The 24249-nt window shown below is 40.5% G+C and overlaps 1 protein-coding gene across 2 annotated transcripts in view; it reads left to right on the top strand.

The window, feature by feature from the left end:
• LOC108137623 (adenylate cyclase type 9) overlaps positions 1-23526 on the top strand; it is a 47746-nt gene extending 24220 nt beyond the window's left edge. The window contains exons 1-5 of one of the 2 annotated variants that reach the window (XM_017259396.2): positions 9530-9892; positions 12441-12718; positions 16882-18078; positions 18849-18949; positions 19023-23526. In XM_017259396.2, the coding sequence (XP_017114885.2) occupies positions 12471-12718; positions 16882-18078; positions 18849-18949; positions 19023-22633 (5157 nt within the window). In that variant the 5' untranslated portion in view covers positions 9530-9892; positions 12441-12470 and the 3' untranslated portion in view covers positions 22634-23526. Of the gene's footprint in view, positions 1-9529; positions 9893-12440; positions 12719-16881; positions 18079-18848; positions 18950-19022 lie in introns of those variants that run through there. The other variant, XM_017259394.2, reaches the window with a different exon arrangement.
• The last annotated feature ends 723 nt before the right edge of the window (positions 23527-24249 follow it).

Below are 24249 nucleotides of genomic sequence, written 5' to 3'. Positions count from 1 at the left end.
AAATATACGACACAACGCGAGAATAATAAATTTATCGTTGCAATGATAAAAATACTTATAAGAAATTATTCTTTTTTATTTATCTGCACCCAATTTATTTATGATTTCTTCTTTTTTTAACTTACTCCAAAATTTTATGGGCATTTATAAGCTTAATTGATTTTTCTCTCTGTGCAGCAAAGGCGGGCAGGTAAATGCTGCAGCGATAAAAACACGATAAAGTCATTCAAAGTGCTTAACCGGTGTGTGGTAGAGGGGGAGTGTAAGGGGCTGTATGGGGGGCAGAGGGATCATCTCGAGAGGTAGGAGCTTCGCTGGGCGTCTGGGCGGTACGAATCGGGGCAAATAGAGTCAAAATTTTCCACATTTGTTGGCCCAAAACGAAAAACAAAAAACCGGAGCCTTCTCTCTTTCGTTGTCTCTGTTTTTGTTTGTTTGCTCGACACTGCCATAAATTTGTTGATGTTTGCCTAACACTGAAAGGGGAGTGGCAGGTGGTGGGCGGTGAGGTGAGATGCGGGGGCAAGGTCACAGTCACAGTAACAATTTTATTGCGCCTTGCCAAACGGAGCTGAAAATTGAAAAATGGCCAATCACATTCGGTGGAATGCGTTTTGAAATGAGTGCATTTCACAGGTGATATGTATAACTAAGGGGGATGTGGGGGATGGTGTGAGGGGGGGTTGACTTATGAGTGACTTGCCCACGATGCGACAGCGAAGTGAGCAGTGAAGTCTGACAGGTGGCGACAAGTGTTGGCGCAGCATTATCGCATTATCCCATCTGACCGACAGGTGATTTCAGGTAATTCAGAAACTCAGCCAGTTGCATCTGTCTTCATTTCTGACTTTATCATAGCTGTACAAATAAAACAGATGTTAATTTATATGCATTTATTTATTATACAGTTCAGTGAGTCAGTGAATTTAATGTGTGCATAGGTAATGCAGGCAGCAAATACGTATTTGTTTCTGCATTCATTGTACTCAATTTTATAAATTTTGTATGTTTTATAGGTTATTATTTTAGAAGCTTAAAACCTCCCTCATTGTGTTCTGTTTTAACTTTGCGTTTAAAATTTGTTATAGAAATAAAGCTTAAAAGCTTAAAATCTTAATAATACTTTTAAAATGGCAAGCAAATAAGTATATAAAAAATAGTTGGACACTTGTTAAAAGCTTTACAATAATTACATGTTAATTAAATATTTAAAAATTACCTTTTTACTATTGCATCTAGTTTTGTTGCAGATTAAATTAATAGTTATTTAAAAAGAAATCTTAAAAGCACATATTACTTATAAAGATGTCTGTTCAGGTTAAACTTTAATCTCGAATACTTAATCTTTCATGTTCGCTCAACTGGTTTCATCTGTGACCCAGCGACAATAGCTGCAATTCCAAACAGTTTAAATATTTGGCAAGCTTTGACGGGCTCAGTACTTTCTTTATCAGACATCGCCTCTCTCGCAACAAAGACAGATAAATTTCGTTGCATTTGTGTGGGTATGTTAATGCACGGGAAAAAATATTTCAATATAATTTTTATACCTAAAATGTAAAACTAGAAATGATTATATTGATGTACTTCGATATTTTGACTTACTGTTGAAAACAAAATATTTTAAATTTATATCTAATACTACAAACATATTTGTTAACTTAAAATTCTAACTACAATTTTTTTATTAATCAATAAAAAGCAAAGTAACAAAAAATTGAAGTGCCATACACATTTTAAGCTACCATAATTATCATTTCATGTTTAATTATAAGACTTTTTATTCATTCTAATCATGCGATTTTAGGGTATAAAAACAAAATAGAAAAATGTTGTTCACTGTGTAGCGGTTTTACAGAGAAATTGTTCGTATTTTTGTCTGTGAATCTGTCACAGCAGCCAGCTACAAGTGAAGATCTTATCGCTTATCTCGCCACCGTCAACAATTCTCGTATGTTCGTCAATTTGTTTATCTCCCCGCTGGCCCTTCCCCGTCTTGTCATACAATTTTTCTCTTTTTTGGCCAAGGTGCAGATAAGGTTGCCAACGCAGTCACCACTTTTGTCAGACGCCTTGAAGAGACGTCATCCAAGTGGGCAAACGGAGTGATGCAGCACACATCGCTGATATTGGGCCAGATATAAGGAGCAGCAGCCATGGATTGTTCCAGAGCGAAGCAGATAAATCCGGATGGCACCTGTTAATTGTCATTGTCATCCTTACATTGAGTTCCATTTTATTGACGAACAACGTGGCGAATGCTTGATATTTAACCACTAAAGCTGAAATACCTAAAAGCAACTTAATTCTCAGTTTAAGTTAAATCCTTTTAACACTCAGCATTGTTCATACGAAACGTCATAATGTGAAGTGACCAATTTCGGCGCATACTTGATATTAGCTCTTAAATTCCCTGAAACGGATTAAAACAATATAGACAGTTCCCATTTCATTGTTATCGGACTGACGCACAACACGGCGTATGCTTAATGTTGGCCTATAAAGCCACAATGAGGGATTTACGGAGAACAATCAGACTGGCACCTGATCCGGAACATCATCACATTCATTCGCTCCCCAGTTTCGGTTTCATCTTGACTGACGTACAACGTGGCGTATGCTTGATATTGGCCTAAGACTACAAAAGAAGAGTAACACGACTACTCAAATTGTGTTGGCAAACAATGCATGCAGACTGGCCCAACTCATGTTGAAAATAGGATTTGGTTGCATTTATAATTCCTCTGATTTCTCCCCCCAAAGATGTAATTAAATTAAATGCAATAAAATCAATTCCATCGCTTAATATGTCAATATGTCCTTCGTTTTGCTTCTCTGCAAAATCTTAGATTCACACCACACTTATACCTTGCACCAGCCCCGGTTGTCTCCCTTAGATTGCCTGTCAGTTGGTTGGGGATCCACATGAATGCATTTGCGTGTTTCTGTCGAAGGCTTTTCCCATGTTGTCCCTTGTCCCATTTTCCATTTCCCTGCGCCTGCCAAACATTTTCCAAAGGAAGTACCTCTTTGTCTTCTCTTCAGCCCCCCGTCAGAGCAAATGTCGTGCAATGTTCAGTTTTAATCAAAGGAAATTCACCCAAATCACAAATGCAAGCTCATGCATAAGTGTGTATTTGTTTGCATATTCGTTAAAGGACCTCCGAGGATTCCTCTGGGAGTCTTTTTTTTGCCACCAAAAGTGGCGCTAATTGAATGCTGAGCTCGCAACGCCATTTTGCACTTAATATAATGGGCTTTAAAAGTGACAAAAAACGCAGTAATAGTTACAGCAAAAATAGATGCTCCGCAAAGGGAATACTCTAGAGGGGATGTTACTAAAAAAATATATATTTACGAAAATAAAAGGGTTAGTTTTGTTTACTAAAAAATTATATCATTATTAAATTTGCAAGTAGAATACAGTTGGGAATTTGTTATTACAAATATTTTTACTTAAATTTAATGATTCCCTAAAAGTGTTTTCTAAAAATTAACTTTTTAAAAATAATAAAGTAATCCAATTTTTTAAATTATTTCCATATAAAAACCTATTTGAATTTTCCAAGTTAAGTATGTATATTGATAACTAAAATTTTTGGTTTCTTGGGTTTTTATATATTTAAAAGTGGTACCAGATCCTTTTCATCCAAAAGGGTATTTCAAGTGTTTGCTGGCAATAAGAGCAGCCAAAAAAGAATTCGGTGATGAGTTGAAACGCTGTTGAGTGCCGCAGCAAACTTGTCACTTGCAATACGGGGCGTCATGATGCGAGTGGGCGTGGCAGGTGCTAAGTGCATTATATCTAAAATCAAAATGAAAGGCGGAAAATCACAATGGACGTCAGCTACAAAAAACGGCGCAACAATTTGACAATGACAAAGTGTTGAATGATGAGGGATGTGAATAGGGTGGGTAAAGCTGGAAAGTAAGAAAGCCCGGAAAATTCGCGTGGGAAAATCGGTAAAAGTGGGGTGGGAGAGGGGCCTAAGGGGAAAATGCAGCGGAAAAAGAGCCACGACTTTGAGTGCAGCAGAGTGTGAAACGTCGGAAGTGCTATTGACTTTAGAGGGAAATGCCATAATCTCATGCTCATGCCAACTCATCGACTAGTTGTATGTATATATCCTCCTCATATTTAAATACATACACACTACATACTGAAGTATGTATGACATCGTCATTTTTCAAATAACGCTTCATTGGAACCAATTACGATCTGAACACTTTCCGTTGCATACTTTGCGGGCACAAAATAAATGAACGACTGACAAGTTTTTATTACCCAGTTTATTAATCAATTTAAAGTCAAGACTTTAAATATTCTTTCACAATCTCTAAGCTAAAAGGCGTTTTTTAAAATCATAAGTTACTACATAAGTGTAAACTTCAACATAAATAAATTAATTTACTTTAAAGCTTGATTTTCAAATTTTAACAATTATTACATTTTTCTTCAGAAGCAATATTATTTAAAAGTCTTTTATAGCTTAGAAACAAATATTAACTACGTTAAAATACTACAAGAAAAATGACTAGATTAAATATGATAATAATTTCAATATATTTAAGTTTTTAAATCGAATGACATTTATATAATAAGCCAGTGATTTTTCCAAGAAATTGTTGGTTGAAGCTTAGTAGCCTTAATATTTCTGAACTCATCTCAAACTTTTTTTTGTTTCACAATGTACCATATATGTGAAAGGCAGGGAAAGTAAGCGATTATTGGAATTTATGAGTATGTAGAAAGGCCCTCCACGAATCCGATTGAGAGCTCCCATGAGTACGCGATTTGTGATGTCTGCTCCTTGGAGCTGGAGGCTCGAAATCGGGAGTGATGGTGACTGGGGCAGTGATGATTGCGATTGCAATTGCGATGGCAGGCACTGTCTGGCTCCGTTTACCCGGAATTCCCCAACTCCGATCAGACCTCCGTGGCAGTGCTCATTATCCTTGGCAATGTCTTTCTAAATTGATTTTTCGCTTTCAGCTTATTATTATTACACACAGAAAGGCACACACAGTAGCCGAGTAAGTAATTGTCGGTGCCTGTGTGCCAGCCTAAGTGTGTGTGCTATAATCTCTTTGTTTTTATTTCATTTTATTTGGTTCGAGTTTTGGGTCTTGCTCTACGTTTGCAGAGGGATATGTGTTTTTAAATTGCGGATAAAATCTTAAATTTGTTAAGGACCTTTAAGAAGGTTTTTCGATTAAGTGCTTCTCATATTTTCTCTCTCATCCCTTTTGTAAAATGGTTTTTGAATTAACCTTTCTTGAATATCAATGTTGATTAGGTATTATCCGAATTAAACACTATTCTAATTCTATTGATTATTATTATTATTTTCTAAGCAATTCTGTAGAGTTTTTGTACGTTTTTGCATTTTTTATTGACTTGAAGGCGAAAGGTCAAAGGTGGTTTGGGGTGTACCTCTCATGTTGCTTGCCACGGATTGCCAACGGATTTTCGGCTTAAATGCGAGTGCTTTTATATATATATATATATATATTTATGATATATGTGTGTTTTGTGTGCGCCATGTTTATGCCTTGATTATATTTCCATTTATGCATTATACATGCCATTCGCAGTCGCATGTCTCCTCTCATCTTTTTCGAACGCCTTCGTTTGTCCTTGTGTAGGCCGCTTAATTATAATCGCATTTTCAGTTATTGTTACCAGCCCACCTTCTGCTCCTTGGAATGGCCTTTGTGCATTTCAAATGCGGGCAAACGATAAACCTAACGAGGTCCAGGTTTTTGGGCTCAGTACCCACTCATGCATATTTCAGTTGGCCATCCAACGCCCACTTTCTTTGCCTGCATAAAAAAGAGTGCACAGGGAAAAACTATGATTAAATTATATTATATTATATTTATAAAAAATTTGTTCATGAGCAAAAAAAGGAATAATAAATTTAAAAAACATATCCAACATTTTCAGGCCCAATTAATTAATTAATTTAAGTACAACATTTCCAATCACTTTTCGCATAAGTGAGTGGACTATAAACTTTAAATCCTAATTAAAACAAATTCAAGATTCTTTATTATTGTTAAACAACTGTTCTTGTTGATTTTCATTTTGAGAACATGTTCTGTGTCTGGACTAATTAAAGAGTAGTTTACCAAGTTGTAGTAGTAGTTTACCAAGTTTCCTGCGATTTGATAAAACGAGTGACCAAAATCAAATGGCTGTGGCATAAAGTATTCGCCTCGTTTCCCTTGTTCGTTCCACAAGTCAATGTTTTGCGGGGACAATTTTAATGCATTTGATTTGATTGCATTTTGGCGACACCATTATACCAAATATCCATTCGCTCCGTTCCTGGGGATAACATACCGTAGTAGTATAGTAGTATATCCCCTGAACACTGGCCCATTTTTGGATCCAGGATACAGCTTCATGTGTATTCATTAAAAATTTAAGTGCTTATTTACACTTTGGCGCTCGTTGGCTGGTCGGGGTGCAGTTGGAATGCACCCATTTTGTGGGCGTGGCATGGGCGTGAGCAGCAAGGACAACAAATGCAGTCACTTCAGCCACATGGAAAACCGCACCGCAACCAAGGACTCCGGCACCCCACGCTCTCCGCACTCCACATCACTGTGCCACCGCCCTGTTTTGACAGTTAATCATATTTTGGATGCCCGGGAATGGAATGGAGCATGGACATGACACTGCCCACTGCCCACTGCCCACTGTCCACTGCCCACTGGGCTTGGGCAATTGCATTACTTTGTTGGCCACTCGTTGGCCCTCAGTTGCTTTGTGTCTGCCGTCTGCCTTCTGCCTTCTGCCGGTGGTAAGGATTTAAAGGATCCTGTTAAAGGGCCAGAAGAATAACTGCAAAGTGCTCTTGCAGCTAGTGACGAGTCACAGGACGAGAGTAACCACAAAAACTCAATAAATTTGCTCCAATTTGCCACCTTCGGTGTGGGAGTTTTGAATATTCCTGCCTTTGAGTTTAATTGTAGCTGAAATGCAAAGGGCAATAATAGTTACCAAACTTAAAGCAATTAGCTAGAAACTAAAAGCTTCATTCTTTTTTTTTTTTTTTTTTGTTTACTATTTAATAGGATGTTTGCTTACTTTGACCACTCCTTTTTATTAAAAGTGAACGATGGTGTTATTTAACTTTAAAACTGTTTCCCTTTTAATATGTTTTTGGTATAAATTTCCCTGTTTCCTGTTCTTATATTACATTTACTGCTATCTATATTTATATTTACTTATTTTATTGCATTTTATTATATTTATTTGTTTAAAATAGTAACTAGTGAGTTAATGCAAAAGACTTGTCTTGAAGCGCTTTGAATAAAAATGATAAATAACAATATAATATATAATAATAATATATAATAGAATAATAATAGTTTGCCCAGTTCAACAGATACTTAATTTTAAGAATGAAGTCGATTATACCATACCGTTATTCTGTGGTTGTATTTATAAAGTTTTTCATCTAACTAAAACTTATTTTTAATTTAATTTGATTTAAATATGAATCTTAATTATTTTTTCGTCAAGAAATTTGAACTTTAATGAATACTGCCCACCGAAGTTTTGGTTTTTTCCACTTCTTGGGCTTTTTTTCTGTTTTTGCCATATTTTAGTTCAGCTCATCAACACCTTTATGCCAGTTATGGAGCAATGTTATGGGCAAAACAGATCGATTCATCGTTGGTAACTTCGCAGGTGAATCTGGTGCTCTACGCCCACGGAGCACCGCCCCTGAAAATCCCCTTAATTTATCAGTTGGCTGATAACTCTCAGCCATTGGATTTTGCTTTGCTGCCTTTGGCTTTGCCTTTGGCTTTGCTGCTAATTAATATTCAAAAACTTCTTAACAGTTTACCGCTTTTGTTGTCGTTGGCTGGAAATTGATGCGGCTGCCAAGAGAGTTTAATTAAACAAATATTTGGAATTTGATTTGCAGGCAGCCGTAGTTGTAGTGTAGTAGCGTCGAGATGGCTGCCAACGGAATTCCAATTTCCTGTCCCCAATTGCTGAATGCATTATGCAAGCCAGTGAGCCAGTGAGCCAGTGAGCTAGTGAGCCAGTGAGTCAACTTACGAAGGCCCGTCACTCTATTTGAGGGGCCAAAATCGAATGTAAATAGAAAGGGGAGAAAGCCAATCAAAGGAATGGCCAAGGACTGCAAACTTAATTGCCAAATCAAGTCCTGGAATATATTATACCACATATATTTGCGCTTTAGGGGAGGATAAGGCCATCTTCGAACGACTGGGTGTACAGGAACAGATAATAATCTCAAGATAACTGCTTTTGTCAGCGTTTCGACATTTTATCATACCGTCGTATACCTTATCTGTCACATATCTACAAGATCTTGAGGTGTCATAAACATCTTTAAAGGTCTTCACTTGCGTTGTCGTGTGCAAACACCGCCGAATGAGTACATATATACTCAACTTTTTGACTTCAATTTGTTCTAGTGTGTTTGAATATAATATATTAAAAATTTCTTTGATTGTATTATTTACATTTTGTATTATTATTTATTATTATCGAGTTGTTATTTGCATATTTCAGAGCTTTAGCTAATTTAATTTAATTCTTAATAAAAGCGTTAATTATTAAGTTAATACATACTAAGCATTAAATGCACTTGACATTGATCTCATGTTATTGTATAAGCAAAATTTGTAGTTTTTCTTCATGATTGATGGAAATTTCCTTAAATTCCAGTATTTTTTAAGAAAGCGTTAACAAAACAACGATATTGCATGTTACATGTTATTAAAGGATTTATATAAATTACAGAAATAACGAAACATATTTGTTTTAACTTAAACACTTATATATGTAGCTTTTTAAAACAATAAACACAGGCATATTTATATGGCCACATTTCATTTTCATATAATTAAGGACCTATATGTATTATCACTTTATGTATTTTGACTTGAAATGTTTCCCAGTCAAATATTTCGCTCAGTGTAAATGAATGAATTGAGGTACGGAAGAGTGAGTGTGTTATGAGTGCACTCGCCGACGAAGAAGTTCAAGGCGATTTCCCTGCCAGTTCAAAGTAGAGAATCGTGTCTGGGGGCGATTCTTATCTTATCGTCCCAACTGCCGGAATAACCGAGCGCTATTTATATTAAAATTTTTATATTTTACAGGCCAAAGAATTGTCGCCCAACTCCCAGTGGGGGCGTATTTTCCGATTGTTTGTTTTCAGTATATGACCTCATTGATATGAGGGGATCCTTGGCCACTTGAGAAACGGGAAATCAAATCAACAAGCAGTCACTGATCTCAAGTAGATCCATATCTCTTTCTCTTTCTCTCTCTCTCTCTCTGATTCTCACAATTCTACAATTCTACGGACTCTAGCAATTCTCCTGGCCCTACTGGCTCTACTGATTCTACGCGATTCTCCCGAGTATAACTCTCACCTGGTCTTATCAGCCAGCGATAAGCCGCCTGCTTTTGCATTCTCCAACCGCTGGTGCTTCTGCCTCTGTCAGCTGTTTGCTATTTGCTATTTGCCGCTGGCGATCGACGGCGAGACAATCGACAATCCCCAACGTTGCCGTCGTCGGACCGAACAAAAATTCAAATCAGTTCCCAGCGCCGCGTCAACGGAATTCGTTGAACCGAACCAAACCAAACCGCTTCGCCGCCTTTTGTTTCACATTAAATCAAATCAAATCGAATCCTAATCAAATCGAATCGAATTGAATAGCGTACGAATAACGAGACTCAAGTCGCAAATTTCCAATTGCCAATTGGCAAAAAACGCGAGAAAATGTTCAGACTTTAAGTGAATTTCGTCGAATATCGTTTTGCTGCCCATAAATATATATATATGTGAAATGTTTCTCTCACATCCATGGAATTATTGTGGATTAATATTTGGTAGGTGCACTGTTTGAAAATCGAAATTCCACTAATCCTACTTTGCAAAGCCGCACTCTACTTCGAACCACTAAGTAATTATAAGGGCAGTCCAAGGGTCAGCTAGCAATTTGCCAAATGAAATATTTGCGTTAGCTGTTGGCTTCGGTTTTTTGGGCCGGGGAAAAAAAAAGGATTGGGACAGGCAAAGAAATCCCAATTTGCCCACAGATTTGGTTTACTTTTAGTCTTCATCCCTAAAGTCAAGGGGTTGCTAGAGCAGAGGTAAAAGAAAGTTGTGTCCTAGAATTTTTTATCTTGGACTTCAGCCCCACCCAAGTGATAAAAACTTTTCTGATACCCTATCGATGGGTACTAAAAATCTTAAAATTTATTAAAATTCGAAATGTTTAAGATAATTAAACTTAAGGCTTGCAGTTCAATTATTAAATGTTTTTAATTTAAGGTTTTAAAAACTGCTTATCTGCACCAAGTACTTTTTGAATTTAATTGCTTTTAAAGGCATAAAGAAAAACTTAAAGTTTATTGGAAAGCATGTCGAATCTTAATGTTTTAATTAAAATTTTTTGATATTTACCTATGACTTAAATTAAGGTTAAAATATGACGTATAATAAATTCTTAAATAATTAAAATAAATTGAAATTATTTTAAAGTGCAACTTTACCAATTTGTGTTTGCTCCAAGTGTTAAATAGACATACAATCAAGCATTAAAAATTTTAGACGATGCATTTAATATTGTTTATTTTCCTTCAACCTACGACTCATAATAATAAATAGTTAGCGATAAATATAGTTCCTCCTCTTTTTGCCTCAAGGTATTTATGACACTTAGCTGTCAAGACTAAATTCTTCATATTTTAAAACTTTTACAAATACAACTACCCACTCATATTTAAAAATACTTAGATAAATCTAATAAATACTCCTATTTCCTACAAGATTAATTGGATAAGGGCATTTTTAGCTTCGTTTTTCCCTCCGAGTGTTTTTTTTTTTTTTTTCATCGACTTCTATATTTAGACCGACTTTTTAGCGGCTTCTTAATGAACGACCAAAACCAAATCGGTTTGTATGGGGAATGCTTTTTATGATTAACTTAGCAACTTTGTTCCGCGTGTCCGTTTTGTGTGCGTTTCGCTCGAGTGCCGCCCACGGGTCGTATACGCGATTTGATTGGGCACCGCTGACAATTGACATCGATCGCTGCGATATGGTTTTCGATTTTGAATTCGGCTTTCGGCTGCACTTTGGCTGCTGCTTTCTTCTAGCCACCTTTCATTCGGTTCTTCACCGATAAGATTGCCCGAAATCGAAGGCCGTCAGAAATCGCAAATCAGCTGGCAAATATCAGAAGTCAGAAATCAGAAATCACAGCCGATGTCGCGTGACTTGTGCCACGGCAAATTTCGGTGATAATCAAAAAATCAGAAATATCGCAGGCAAAGGAAATTAAAAAGCATTTAAAAGAAATTTTTACAAGCGACCATAAACCAAACGTTTAAGTGGTTGCGTAGCATCCAAATTAAGCATTTAAAGACTCTTTTAATTGGTGTATATAGTATTCAATGGGTTTGTACATTGTTTTAATAGAATAGAAAATAGAACGGAAAAGCTAAGTTATCAGTGTTATTATTTTGACCATAGAAACAAACGCATGAAAAGCCTTTGACCCATTTACGAAATGGCAAATATTTAAAGCCCCTTGTCCGTGACCTTTGACTTCCATCCACCACCACGCCCAATAACAATGACAGCCGCCGTTTAATCCAGCGAGGAAACAAACCGAGACTAATCCGCTAATCCTCGCAATTTAACCCCTTTGTTATAATTAATTATATTTAACGATGATTTTCAACATTTCTTACCGGTCTGCTACTATGGTTTAATTTTTAACTGGAATACAAAGTAAAAACATTCTAAGAGTGTGCAGTAGCAAAATGCCTTTGTTTATAAACTGAAACAAATTATTTGTTCTTGAAAATCAATATATTCAAAATAAATAGGAAATATTAAGATAGAAAACAAATTTCTTAGGCCACAGCTATTTGGTCACATTTTCTTAAGAAAATATAATGGTGAACATTCAAAATTACTATAAAATCTAGTGAAGAAATCCTTAAATATGAATAGCTTTTGTAGATATTTAAAAAAAAAAAATATTTTTGTTGCCTGAAAACTATATTTTTATTTTTTAATGCTTGTGACTTGGCCGTTACGGGTTTTTAATTATAATTTTTTTAAATATTTAGTTACAGAGAGGTTATCTAACTGCAAAGTCTCACAAATAGAACTAATAATAATAATTCTTTATTACCATTATCTCAACTTTGACGTTTTTTTTTTATATTTTGGTTTTTTGTTTATCGCTGGTTTTAAAATGAAATTTAAATTTATTAACCATGTTTGCAATAGAGAAGATAATATATAGAATTTATAGACTTTAAAACTATTCAATTTTCTGGCTAATAATTCCCAATTTTTGTTCGCTTATATTATTTTAACTTTATTTATTAATGAGACTATGCTTTGATTTTGTTCTTACAGTCACGCCGTCAATCGGTGAGCTCCAGGGCGATGCCGCCAGGCGTACTGGCCAACGATAGCCGGGCCAATTCCACCGATGACATCCAGATCGCCTTGGCGCCGCACATCCAGACCTATTTGAGCCAAACTGGCCGGCGGCACTCCTGCTGCAGCGTGATGTTGCCGGTGGCCTTCGAGCGGGCTGCGGCCAAGTCCTGGCTGGACCCCAAGTTCGACTCCCCGGTCCTGGAGGAGCAGTACCAGGCCAGCGTATTTCCCCACATCCGCATGCGTTATAGGTAAGATCACCCAACAAAATACTCGATTAATGAGAATCATATGAATTTAAAAACAATAAAAAGCGCACAATAAAAAGCGCAGGAGTATATAAATAGATTTTTTGTTCTTCTCTTATTTAATAGCAAAATTAAACATTTATAATTAAAGATAAATATGTTTTTTTTTTTTTTTTTTTTTTTGGCAATTAAAGGGAAAATCCAAATAGCTTAGATAATCAAAAACACACATGAATTAAGTTATTAACTAAACTTAAAACTGTAAGCACGTATTTTTTTTACCACCATAACGTTTTGTAATTTGGCACACCACCTTTTGGCATTTGGCACCCCTGCTTAATTTTCCATTAATATTAAAATATCTTACTAGTTTCATGTGGGGATTTAAATCAGAAGAGGGTTGCAATGAAAATTCAATTAAAAGTCGTGGCTTCCACTCAACTATGCAAATCGAGCTGTCAGCCCGCACAATCAAAAGAACAAATAGGCCAGCTTCCCAAAGAGGATTTTGCACTTTTTAAGCTTTTAAAACAGCATTTTCACCCCCTTTCGTTATCACAATTTAAATAGTTTTCATTTAAATCATAATAAACATTTAATAACTACAGTTTGTGAATAATTCGGTGCGAATTACCAAACTGTTTGGCCAATTAGGCACATTGAATTTGATTAAGAAATTAGTAGGAAACAATTAATTTAGATATTCCTTAAATGTGCACAAAATTGCGCAATTAAAGCAGCTAATTGCCCAGCAATTGTGAAGGAAACAATTTGATTTATATATACGTACGTTTGTAGAAGTATTATTTGTAATGCAATTGTTACTTTCAATGAAATTAAAAAAAGAAATTTAAGTCTTCAATTTTTTTTTTATCCGTTTGCGGCAAAACTTGTTAATGCAATGTTTTTTTTTTTTTTGCAATTTTTACACTTCCAGTTAAAAATCAATTCATTTAAATGGCCTAAGTTCGCTGACACATGGCGTTGGACCTATTTAGCCCAGAGACCCCGCTGAATAGACCCTTTTCGTTAACCCTTTTGCAGGTGTATATTTCAGTTATTGCAGGGGAGTCAAACTCATGCACGTGCATGCAATCAACGAGATTGGGTGGAGAGTCGGGGGTCAGAGGTCAGGGGTCGGAGTTGCAGGGTGGATGGGTGAAAGGGTAAAAGGGAATGGGGTAAGCGAGGGCAAATTAGTTGGGGAAGTGCGCAGGATGGCGAAATTGCCGCCATAAATGCTCGGTTGGCGTGTGCCCCCCACGGTTCAAAGTGGATGTGGATGTGGATGTGGATGGAGATGTGGATGTGGATGGGGATGGGGATGCGGGCAGGGGACTCCATGCTCAAGGGGTCAGGGGTTAGGGGTCGGCGCTGCAGGTCAATGCCATTTCGGGCCATTTGGCGGCCAATTGCAGCAGTTTCGCGTGCGGCACCAGAAAAAGGCAACCAAGCAATCGATTGTTTGTTACTACATAGAACTGACAGCCTGCAAATGTTTCAGCCAAAGCCAGCCAGTTTTCAGATAGATGAAACGAACAGAATATTTATAACAAACAAAAGCAATCGATTATGTGAAATGAACTCTACTCTAAAGAAAGAAGCGAAAGTTTCCATAATCTGGTTGCTTTCAAATGTTTTGATTTAAGTTTGTATATTTATATAAATTTTGCTTTTAGATAGTTAAAACGATTGCATTTAAAATACACCGAAAATACATATTGCATAATCCTTAAAAACAAAAAAGGCAGCCCTAAAATATTAATTTTGTATGTTTTTCTTTGCTTAAAGTTTCAAGATGACAGTACTTGTACCTTAATGATGGCAATCTTATAAATTCCATAATTTTCTCAAAAATTCCTAACTTCCTAAATGTGTTTCTTTAGAGCCTTGGGAAGTACTTCTTATTCTTAGTTATATAAAATCATCGCCAAGTCCCAAAACTTTTCCATCAGGTTCTTGACAACAAGATGAGTTTTTCATTGGGAACCAAAATGAAATTTTCTAGACTTGAGATCCCTGTTCTGCTCCTGACGTTTTCCCTTGTAGAACTTTCGCCAACCATTATTAACTATAAACTGAAAACCAAAGAGGTTAGCAACCAAAGTTTCCCGAATGGCCAAGGCAAACAATGGCGACAGGGCTTGGCTCATCAACAATGGCCAAAGATTAGTGGGCAGCTCGTCATCTGGGGCCTCAGTTGCAGTGCCAGTTGGGTTCCAGTTTTGACCTCTGCTCCTCCGAGCGAAACTAAATTTGTTATGAATGTAGTGGCAGTGGCAGTGGCAGTGGCAGTGGCAGCGGAGTTAGAAGTGCAAGTGGCAGTTGCACTGGCAAAAGTTCCCATGGTGACAGGTTGGAAAGTGTAAGCCGCTTTCTCCACTTGCCGCTCCAATTCCGCGACCCTTCGCTGCAGCAAACGTTAATTAGTATAAATGGGAATGGCTTGCGGCGAAAGTTAAATGGGATCAGCAAAAATTACTCGAGGTGGGTGGATGTAATTGGAGCAAGACGTTAAAGTGGTTGACGACAACCCAACCCCAAGTCTTCTCTGGTCTATTGTCCCGCACTTAATCCTAATCTTGCCAAGCTTCTGTTCCCTGGACTTTTGATTCGTATTCGTTTAACATGCGGTAATGGAGTCTGTTGCTCAGGATTTCCCTTAATCAATAACTTTTTGGCATGCTCTTTGTTTGTGTTAAGTAAACACATTATTTTTTATGCACTAAACATTTTTATTTGGCATCCCCGATCTTCATGTAAAATCGATATTTACTACTTATTGCTTGTATTTGCTGTTGCAAATTATTTGTTCTGCTCCACGGCATAATATTTTTTTCTTTTTAAGATTTTAAGATTTGGTTTCAGTTCTGATTGTCAAACAGCACAAATACCCAATTCGTTGTATGTAAAATCAAATAAAACAGACATGATTTTACACCTCTAGTCCAACAAAATCTTATAAAAAAATTAATAAAAGGAGATAACATAAACCAATTCTTTAGAACTTTTTTTGGTGGCAAAATCAAAGGCTATTTTATAATACAGTTTTATGGTTTTATGTTTCACAACAAGAAAGAAAGCAAATTTCAGCACGCAGCTATTGCAAAAACTAGACATTCTTGAAAAAATGCGAAAATTGGACATTTTCAAAAAAAACGGCTTTCAAAAATAGTTTTTTTTTTTAAAAACAAAATAATTTTTTTTATAAGTCGATCGTGATGAATTTTATAGGTCGCCAGCTGTACAAAACAGTCACTGTTGTGGCTATGCGTCTTATTTAAGCCAAGTTACTACAAAAAGACTCTTAGGAAATGCTTTATTTTCTTATTTCGCCAAAAAACCCAAAAATACCGTTTAAAAATCAGTTTTTGAATAAAAAGCCTGGGAAATAATTGTCAGAAGTTAGAATATCATGCGTCGTTGGATTCGTCATAAAATTACCAATCAAATGGCATTCACAGCTAAAATTTTTCCAGGCTTTCAAATTTTGGCAAAAAATGATGATGTACCCCCTTATCAAAAATGCGAAAATTGGACATTTTTAAGAAAACGGCTTTAAAAAATCGTTTTTTATATCGAAATAATTTTTTTTTTCTGGATATCGATGGGGTTGGATTTTATAGTTCGCCAGCTGTACAAAACAGTCACTGTTGTGGCTATGCGTCTTGTTTTGGCCAAGTTACAACAAAAAGACTCTTTAGAAATGTTAAATTTTCTTATTTCTCGAAAAACCCAAAAACATGGTTTAAAAAATAAGTTTTTGTATTAAAAGACTGGGAAATAATTGTCAGAATCGCATCGTTGGATTCGTCATCAAATTTCCAATCAAATGGGATTCATGTTAATTACAGTGGCTTTAAAATTTAATCAAGGATTATTTGTTAGACAAAAAACAGCTTTGATATAACAAATGTTTGAGGCAAGGTTAGTGAGGTTAACCCAATGAATTTCATATTTAAAATATTTAAAATTCTTGGTGACCTGGTTTTTGTTAGGATGGTGTGCGTTATTCATAATGCCTCTTGTTCTTTGATCAAAACACACTCTCTTGTTTCCTCTGAAATATATTCGGGTTTCGACTTCGGGACTATACAATATATATTAACAAAACACAAGCTTTTAACATTCACCAAATGGTTTCCTTTAATTCTTATATGTTGCAGGTTCACCCTATCGTACATCCTGCTGTGCTCGCTGATGTGGTGCCTGTACTTCGTGGTGGACGGCGGATCAGAGGACTTCTGGCGGCCAATCTCCAGCGCCTTCTCGATGCTCTCGCTGGTGACGATCATGGCGCTGTGCTTCACGCACTGGGACCTGTACCGGGAGCACCGGACGGCGACGTCGGCGGTGACCGCCCTGCTGCTCTGCGGCGCCTCGCTGGCCTTCCTCACCTACACGGGCCGGGCCTTCAGTCCGCTGGGCCACTTTGCCATCTGTCTGGAGATCGTGCTGCTCATCTACACGGCCCTGCCGATGCCCTTGTGGCTGGGCGCCAGCACCGCCATTAGCTACTCCATTGCGTTCGAGATGGTCTCGCACATGGTCATCGGATGCAGTGCCATTCACGGCGGTGGATCGGGAATGGGATCTGGAATGGGTTCGGGATCGGGATCGGAAATGACAGCCAATGGCGATCCAAGCAACAAGATACTAATCCTACGGATAATGGCCCACCTGAGTGTGCATCTGGTGGGGCTGCATGTGCTGATCATGAATCTGGTGCGGATGCGCGGCACCTTCATGAAGGTGGGTCAAAACCTGCTGGTGCGTCGCCAATTGGAGATGGAGAAGCAGCTCAAGGAGAAGATGATCCACTCGGTGATGCCGCCCAAGGTGGCGGATATGCTGCTGAACGAGGGCGGTACCTCGGGTCTCGATTCGGGTGGAATGCCGCCCGAATCGCATTACATGCGACCGCGGGCCTCCAACGATGTGAAGTCGCTGTTCCGACCCTTTCACATGCACAGCATGGAGAATGTGAGCATCCTGTTCGCCGATATTGTGGGTTTCACGCGCATGTCCTCCACGAAGACGGCCGAGCAGCTGGTGGAGATCCTCAACGATCTCTTTGAGCGCTTCGATGACCTCTGCTCGCTGAGTGGCTGCGAGAAGATCTCCACGCTGGGCGACTGCTACTACTGTGTGTCCGGCTGTCCAGAGCCGCGGGCCGACCATGCCATCTGCTGCGTGGAAATGGGTCTGGGCATGATCGACGCCATGCGCTGCTTCGATGCCCAGCGGCACGAGGGCGTCAAGATGCGGGTGGGCGTCCACACGGGCACCGTCCTCTGCGGCATCGTGGGCACGCGGCGGGTCAAGTTCGATGTGTGGAGCAACGACGTCAGCCTGGCCAACAAGTAAGCCCTCGATAGTAACACTGGCCAACAAAATTAAATCGACGAAATTCTCTGGTGACGAAGTCCAACTCCGTCATTTAGAAAATCTCACTTGCAGGAGACTAGTTTGCTTAAAAAAAACTGCTAAAAAAACACTGCTAAAAAAACGTAGTAAATCCAAATACTGTTTATACTATTTCTCACTTTCATTTACATCCACTGCGGTTTTTTGTTGTTTTATATATTAAATATTGAAAGAGTTAAGTTTTAAAGTTTTCTATATTTGGAAACCATTTTTGTATCTGACAATTTAATACAAAACTTAAACCAAGTCATATAAGAACCATTTTAAATAATTAATTAAAATATTCTAATATTAAATTATGTAATTTTATAGGCATTGTCTTTAATATTATGATTTAACGATTTAATTAAAATATGCAATGTAAAAATATGCAACATAAAATTTTAGATTCAATAAAAAGATAATTTTTGTTTACTTAGTCAGTATTCGATTTAAAAGACAATGCCATACAATTAATTACGGGTTTTGCGATTGTATTTTTTAAGGAGCCATTTATATGGTCGGATCTTGAATTTTAGCAACTTTTTCAATCCTTATAACATGAATAGAAAACAAGGTTTTTATTCAGCTAAAATTTAATAATGGTACTATAAACAAATATTGTCCATTGGCATGTGCCATTTAATTTTGTTAGCCAGTGTAATTTGTGCAAATTAATATTTTTGACTCACCCTCTCAACCCCCCACCCCCCACTCCTTCCCTTAGAATGGAGTCCTCGGGCAAACCGGAGCAGGTGCACATCTCGCAGGAGACATCCAGCTTCTTGGGCGATGCCTACTATCTGGAGGAGGGCGAGGAGGTGTTCGGTGAGTGGGCCAAATAAAAATAAGACGAACAACCCCGAAAGGCAGTAACTGAAACGCTCCATTCAATCACCAGGTCACCGCACCTACTTCGTGGTGGGACGCCGCCGTGACTTCACCCGCACCAACAGCCTGAGTCCCAGCATGCCGACCAATGCGGCCGGCAGTGCCCTGCTGCTGCCCGGTGCCCACGGTGCCTCTGCCTCCCTCTCGCAGAGCGCCACCAATGTGTCGGCGGTGCAGCCGAATGTGCCGCCCGCCTCGCCGGTGGGCCAGCTGTCCAGCTCACTGAATCCCTCGCCGGTGCTCTCCATGCGTCCGCGCCTTACCTCGCTGAGCATGAAGCTGCGCAAGAAGTCCCAGAGTCGCGATCGTGATCGTGATCGTGATCGCGATGTGGAACGCGGCATCATCCATCCGGCGGCGGCGGGCGTGCCACCGGTGATTGTGGTGCGCGAACGGCCCAAGATCATAATCACCACTAAATCCTTGCCCGGCAGCCTCGACTCCGATGAACAGGTGCCAGTTAGTCCACCAACGCCACGACCCAATCCTCCAGCTGCCGATCCTCCAAGATCGAAGATCAAGCTAAAGGTGTGGAAAGTGCCGCGTTTTCTCAAGCGTTTCGAGGATTTGGCCAGCCGGAGTGGCAGCTGTGCATCCGCGGCTCAACAGGAAAGGGAAAAAGAGCGGGAGCGTGAGAGGGAGCGGGAGAGGGAGCGAGAGCGAGAGCGGGAGAAGGAGGAGCTGCATCAGCAGAATCAATTGAATCCCGAGGAGACGCTGGCCTTCATGGACAGCCAGCTGCAGAATGGCAACGGTTGTGGCTATCAGCAACTGCCCGTTTTGTTGGAGTCGCTCAGCGGCCATCGCACCCAGACACTGGACATACCGCCGGCTCGGCCGGTGCTCCATCATGCGGCCGCGTCCACGGCCCTGGCCAGCAGTGTGCTCCGGTCGCCGGAGGCGGGAGGCGGTTGCTGCTCCCCGGGGCAGTATTCCATGTACGACGACATCATCGATGTGCGTTCCTACATCAGTCAGTCGCGCAGCGATATCTCCCCTTTTGGTCGATCGGGCAGCTATAGATCGCAGTGTGGCAGGCAATCAACTGGCGGAGGTGCAGGAGGAGGAGGTGCAGGAGGAGGAGGAGCGGTAGGAGGAGCGTGTACCTCACAGGCAGCACCCACAGTGGAGCAATCGCCAGTGCCGCGGCCACGAGCCTCGACTTTGGCCACCGGTAGACCCACCACCACCACAGGCACAGCCACCACCACCGCCACAGCGAACACCCTGGAACCGGGGCCATCGTCGGCCAGTCCCTGTTGCCTGCCAGCTCCCTGCAATGCCGGCATTGGCATCTTTCCGCCCACGCACTCCCGCCAGTCGAGCATTTGCCCCTCGGCCACGTCACGCAAGGATTCGGGCATCAAGAGCAACTCGCGTCGCTCCTCGATCCAGCAGCAGATCTATGCGCTCAACCAGTCGGCCATCAGTCAGCATCGGGTGTCGGGCTACTTCACCAGCTCCACGTCGAGCATCTCGAATTTGGGCGAGGTGCAGGGCGTCTGTCTGGGTCTGGGTCTACCGCTGGCCGTTCAGCCACCGCCACCGCCGCTGCTGATGCCCGCCTGCTCGTCACAGTTGGCCGATCCGTTGGCCGCCTGCCTGCAGCAATTGCGCAAACAATCGGACCTCCAGCTGATCCGTTGCGTCCGGGACAATGCCCGGTCGCAGAGGAGCTACCTGGTGAAGCCACCGTTGCGCAGGTTCAGTTTGTACTTCAAGTCGCGCCAGCTGGAGCGCGACTTTCGATCGAAGGCGCATCGCTTTGGGGCCGAGAACGAGACGGAGGGACCGCCGACTTTGGCCACGCCGCGCTACAACACCTACATCGACATATTCGTTGGCATTGCCGTCTACCTGTGCATCTCCGTGTCGCTCTTCCTGATGACCCAGAACACGGTCACTCCGAGCTTTCGCCTGTGGGTGACCCTCTTCTCCTGCTTCACGGGCATCCAGGTGTTTGCTCTTTTCCTCTTCACCCGCCAGATGTGCCGACGGCAGAGTGGTGGCGGTGGCGTCGGTGGCGGTGGCAACGTTAGCCACCGCTTCAGATCCAAGTCGACGACCAGTGAGGATCTGGAGCGAAGCGGGGAGGAGCAGCAGCGGGGGCCACACTTTGAGTCCTGTGCCGATCGCATTTTCGAGGCCATCTCCAGCTGGTATCCATGGCACATCTGTCTGGCCATCCTGATGGCCATGCCCGTGCTGCTGATCATCGCCAACTTCCTGTTGCTCGATCTGGAGCAACTGGAGGCCTTCGAGTATCACTACGGCTTCCTGATCTTCGTGTGCATCGTGCACTTCTGCAATTTCACGCAGCTCAACTGCTGGGTGCGCAATGTGTTGGCCTTTCTGGCCGCCCTCTGTTTCATCGGCATTGCGGTGTCGCAGCTGATGGTCTACAGTCACAATCGTAGCGAGGATCAGGAACAGGATCAGGAGGACCAGGAGGATCAGGCATCGAACTTCATTCAGGAGATCAAGTGGTTCCAGGACTACCACGTGGAGATCTATCTGGACCTGTTGCTCATCCTGGTGCTGGTGTGGTTCCTCAATCGCGAATTCGAGATCGGCTACCGGCTGACCTTCTACGGCAATGCGGTGGCCAACCAGGACAAGGTGCGGGTGCAGAACATGAAGAACCAGGCGGACATGCTGCTGCACAACATCATACCCAAGCATGTGGCCGAGCATCTGAAGAACACGGCCAAGTACTCGGAGAACCATCACAACATAGCCATCATCTTTGCCTCGATCGTCAACTTCAACGAGATGTACGACGAGAGCTATCTCGGAGGCAAGGAGTTCCTGCGGGTGCTCAACGAGCTGATCGGCGACTTCGATGAGCTGCTGTCGCGACCGGAGTTTCGGGCGGTGGAGAAGATCAAGACGATTGGGTCCACGTTTATGGCGGCCAGTGGACTGGATCCGTCGCATCGCGGTTCCGGTGACGAGCATATTCACACGCTGATGGAGTTCTCGATTGCCATGCAGGATGTGGTGGATGCCTTCAACAAGGACCTACTGGAGTTCAATCTCATCCTGCGCATCGGCATGAACATTGGCGATGTAACGGCCGGTGTGATCGGCACCAGCAAACTGTACTACGACATCTGGGGCGATGCGGTCAATGTGGCCTCCCGCATGGACTCCACAGGTCTGCCCAATCGCATCCAGGTGGGTAAGGACTGCCTGCCCTTCCTCGCCAAGCGCTATGAGTTCGAGCCGCGCGGCAGTGTTTATGTGAAGGGCAAGGATCACATGGAGGTGTTTCTCTACACGGGTCGCAGGGAGAAGCCACTGGAGGAGGAAGAGGGGGCGGAGGAGCAGGAGAAGCAGGAGGAGGCGGTGGAGCAGCAATTGGACCTGCAGGATGTACATAAGCTGGAGCAGTTGGACCAGCACATTAAGCTGAACGACGAGGAGGAGGATGAGGATGACTTGCACTCCAGTGAGACCACCACGCTCTTTAAGTCGCAGGAGTCGCTCCAAGCGAATGGAGGTCAACACTTGGCAGCGGCTAATATCATTGCTACCACCATTACTCTTACAAACAGCAACAACATCAACATCAACAACAACAACACCACAACCAACAACTCAATGCCAGTGGAAACTTAGGAAATTGCTGAGAGAGGAAGGCACTTGAAAAATGGTTTCAAAATTGCATTTAATGGCTCCAACGGTGAGCGAGCGAGCTTTCCAACAACAAACATGGCTAGGAGGCGGAATTGTGGCCGGAAAAAGGAAACAAAACCAGAGGATACAAAAGAGTGGGAGGGGCGGGGCGGGGTGGGGGTGGGTTTGAAACAACCAACAAACCAATGTGATATAAATGAATATGAATAGATAGAAACGTTAGAAACGATAGAATCGGGTTAAAGTTGCTAGTGATTGGTTGATTGATTCATCAATTGATTAATTGATTCATTGATTAATTGATTGATTGTTGTTATGGCGTTTGGCTGGATTAAGTTGATAACACTTGCGATATCCAAATGAATATCCAAAACACTCGCACACGCATGCAAATTATTCAACATATTGATGTGTGTGTATGTATTTAATTGTACTAGCCAGTTGACTCATCTGAAAACCAAACGAAATGCTTTCTTTCCTTTCTATTTCTATTTTTGTTTTTTTTTTTTTAATAGCTCTAACTAAACTAAATTAAACTAATGGAAATATGTGGCTTTAAATGGTAGTAGCGAAATATAGATGTGGATTGTATGTAGATTCAATGTACCATAGAGCTAACCAATATATATATATATATATATATGTATAAGTAACTAAATAACAATTTTTTTGAGCCAACGAATGGATATTACCTGTATGTATTTGCTGTTGTTCAATGTTGATCAATATGTGTATATAAATGTATGTAGCTAAATGTAAATGATTGTGTCTCGCAGACAATGGTCTGCTGCCATATAAATGAGTTTGGTCTGCAGGGGGTTAATTTTATTTCCAAAAAACCAAAACGTTTTGAATAAAAACAGATTTGATCGAAATTGGCTTTCTAACCTAGTTTTAATTGTAAATCTTTATAAAATTGATAACAACAAAAGGTCTTGTCTAAAGATCTACATCGTTATTACATGCAGCTACGATTTACGAAATTTATACCCCAGCAAAGGACCGAAAAGTATGCACCAAAATGCTTGCCATACACACACACAAAGACACGCACTCACCCACCAAAAAAAGCTTTCACCATACTCACACAACTACACACAACACACACACACACACACACACTCTCAACCACCCACACCAACTCCGGCACACTGAGAAAACCATGTTGTAAGCCTTTTGTATGTTATACAAACATACTTTTTGTGCAATGAAACTTTGCTACTTACTAATGGTTAACTTAAGCAAAAAACTCTATTACCGCCACAAAAAGAAAAGATAAAACATAAAAATAAAACAATGTAAACGTGTATGTGTATCGAAACCTATGGACCCTATTGTATTTTTATATAAACAAATCAAGTATTTTCTACTAATTTATTGAACAAAACTAAAAACAAAGACGTACATTTTTTTCTTGTCTTTTTGAAATATCTTAATGTACATACTACATGATATATATATATATATACATACATATATATATTTATAATTGTATATTTTTATAAAATAAAAACGAAACAAAAGAAAAATGTGAAACACAAAGAGCGAATGATATTTATGAAGAGATCTAGATCCTGTTTACGATGTGTAGAAATGTT

Source organism: Drosophila elegans, unplaced genomic scaffold, assembly GCF_018152505.1.
Source record: "Drosophila elegans isolate 14027-0461.03 unplaced genomic scaffold, ASM1815250v1 contig_149, whole genome shotgun sequence".
In the NCBI taxonomy this organism is placed as follows: Eukaryota; Metazoa; Arthropoda; class Insecta; order Diptera; family Drosophilidae; genus Drosophila; species Drosophila elegans.
The sequence above is the reverse complement of the archived record's forward strand: the minus strand, read 5'-3'. Positions and strand labels throughout refer to the sequence as shown.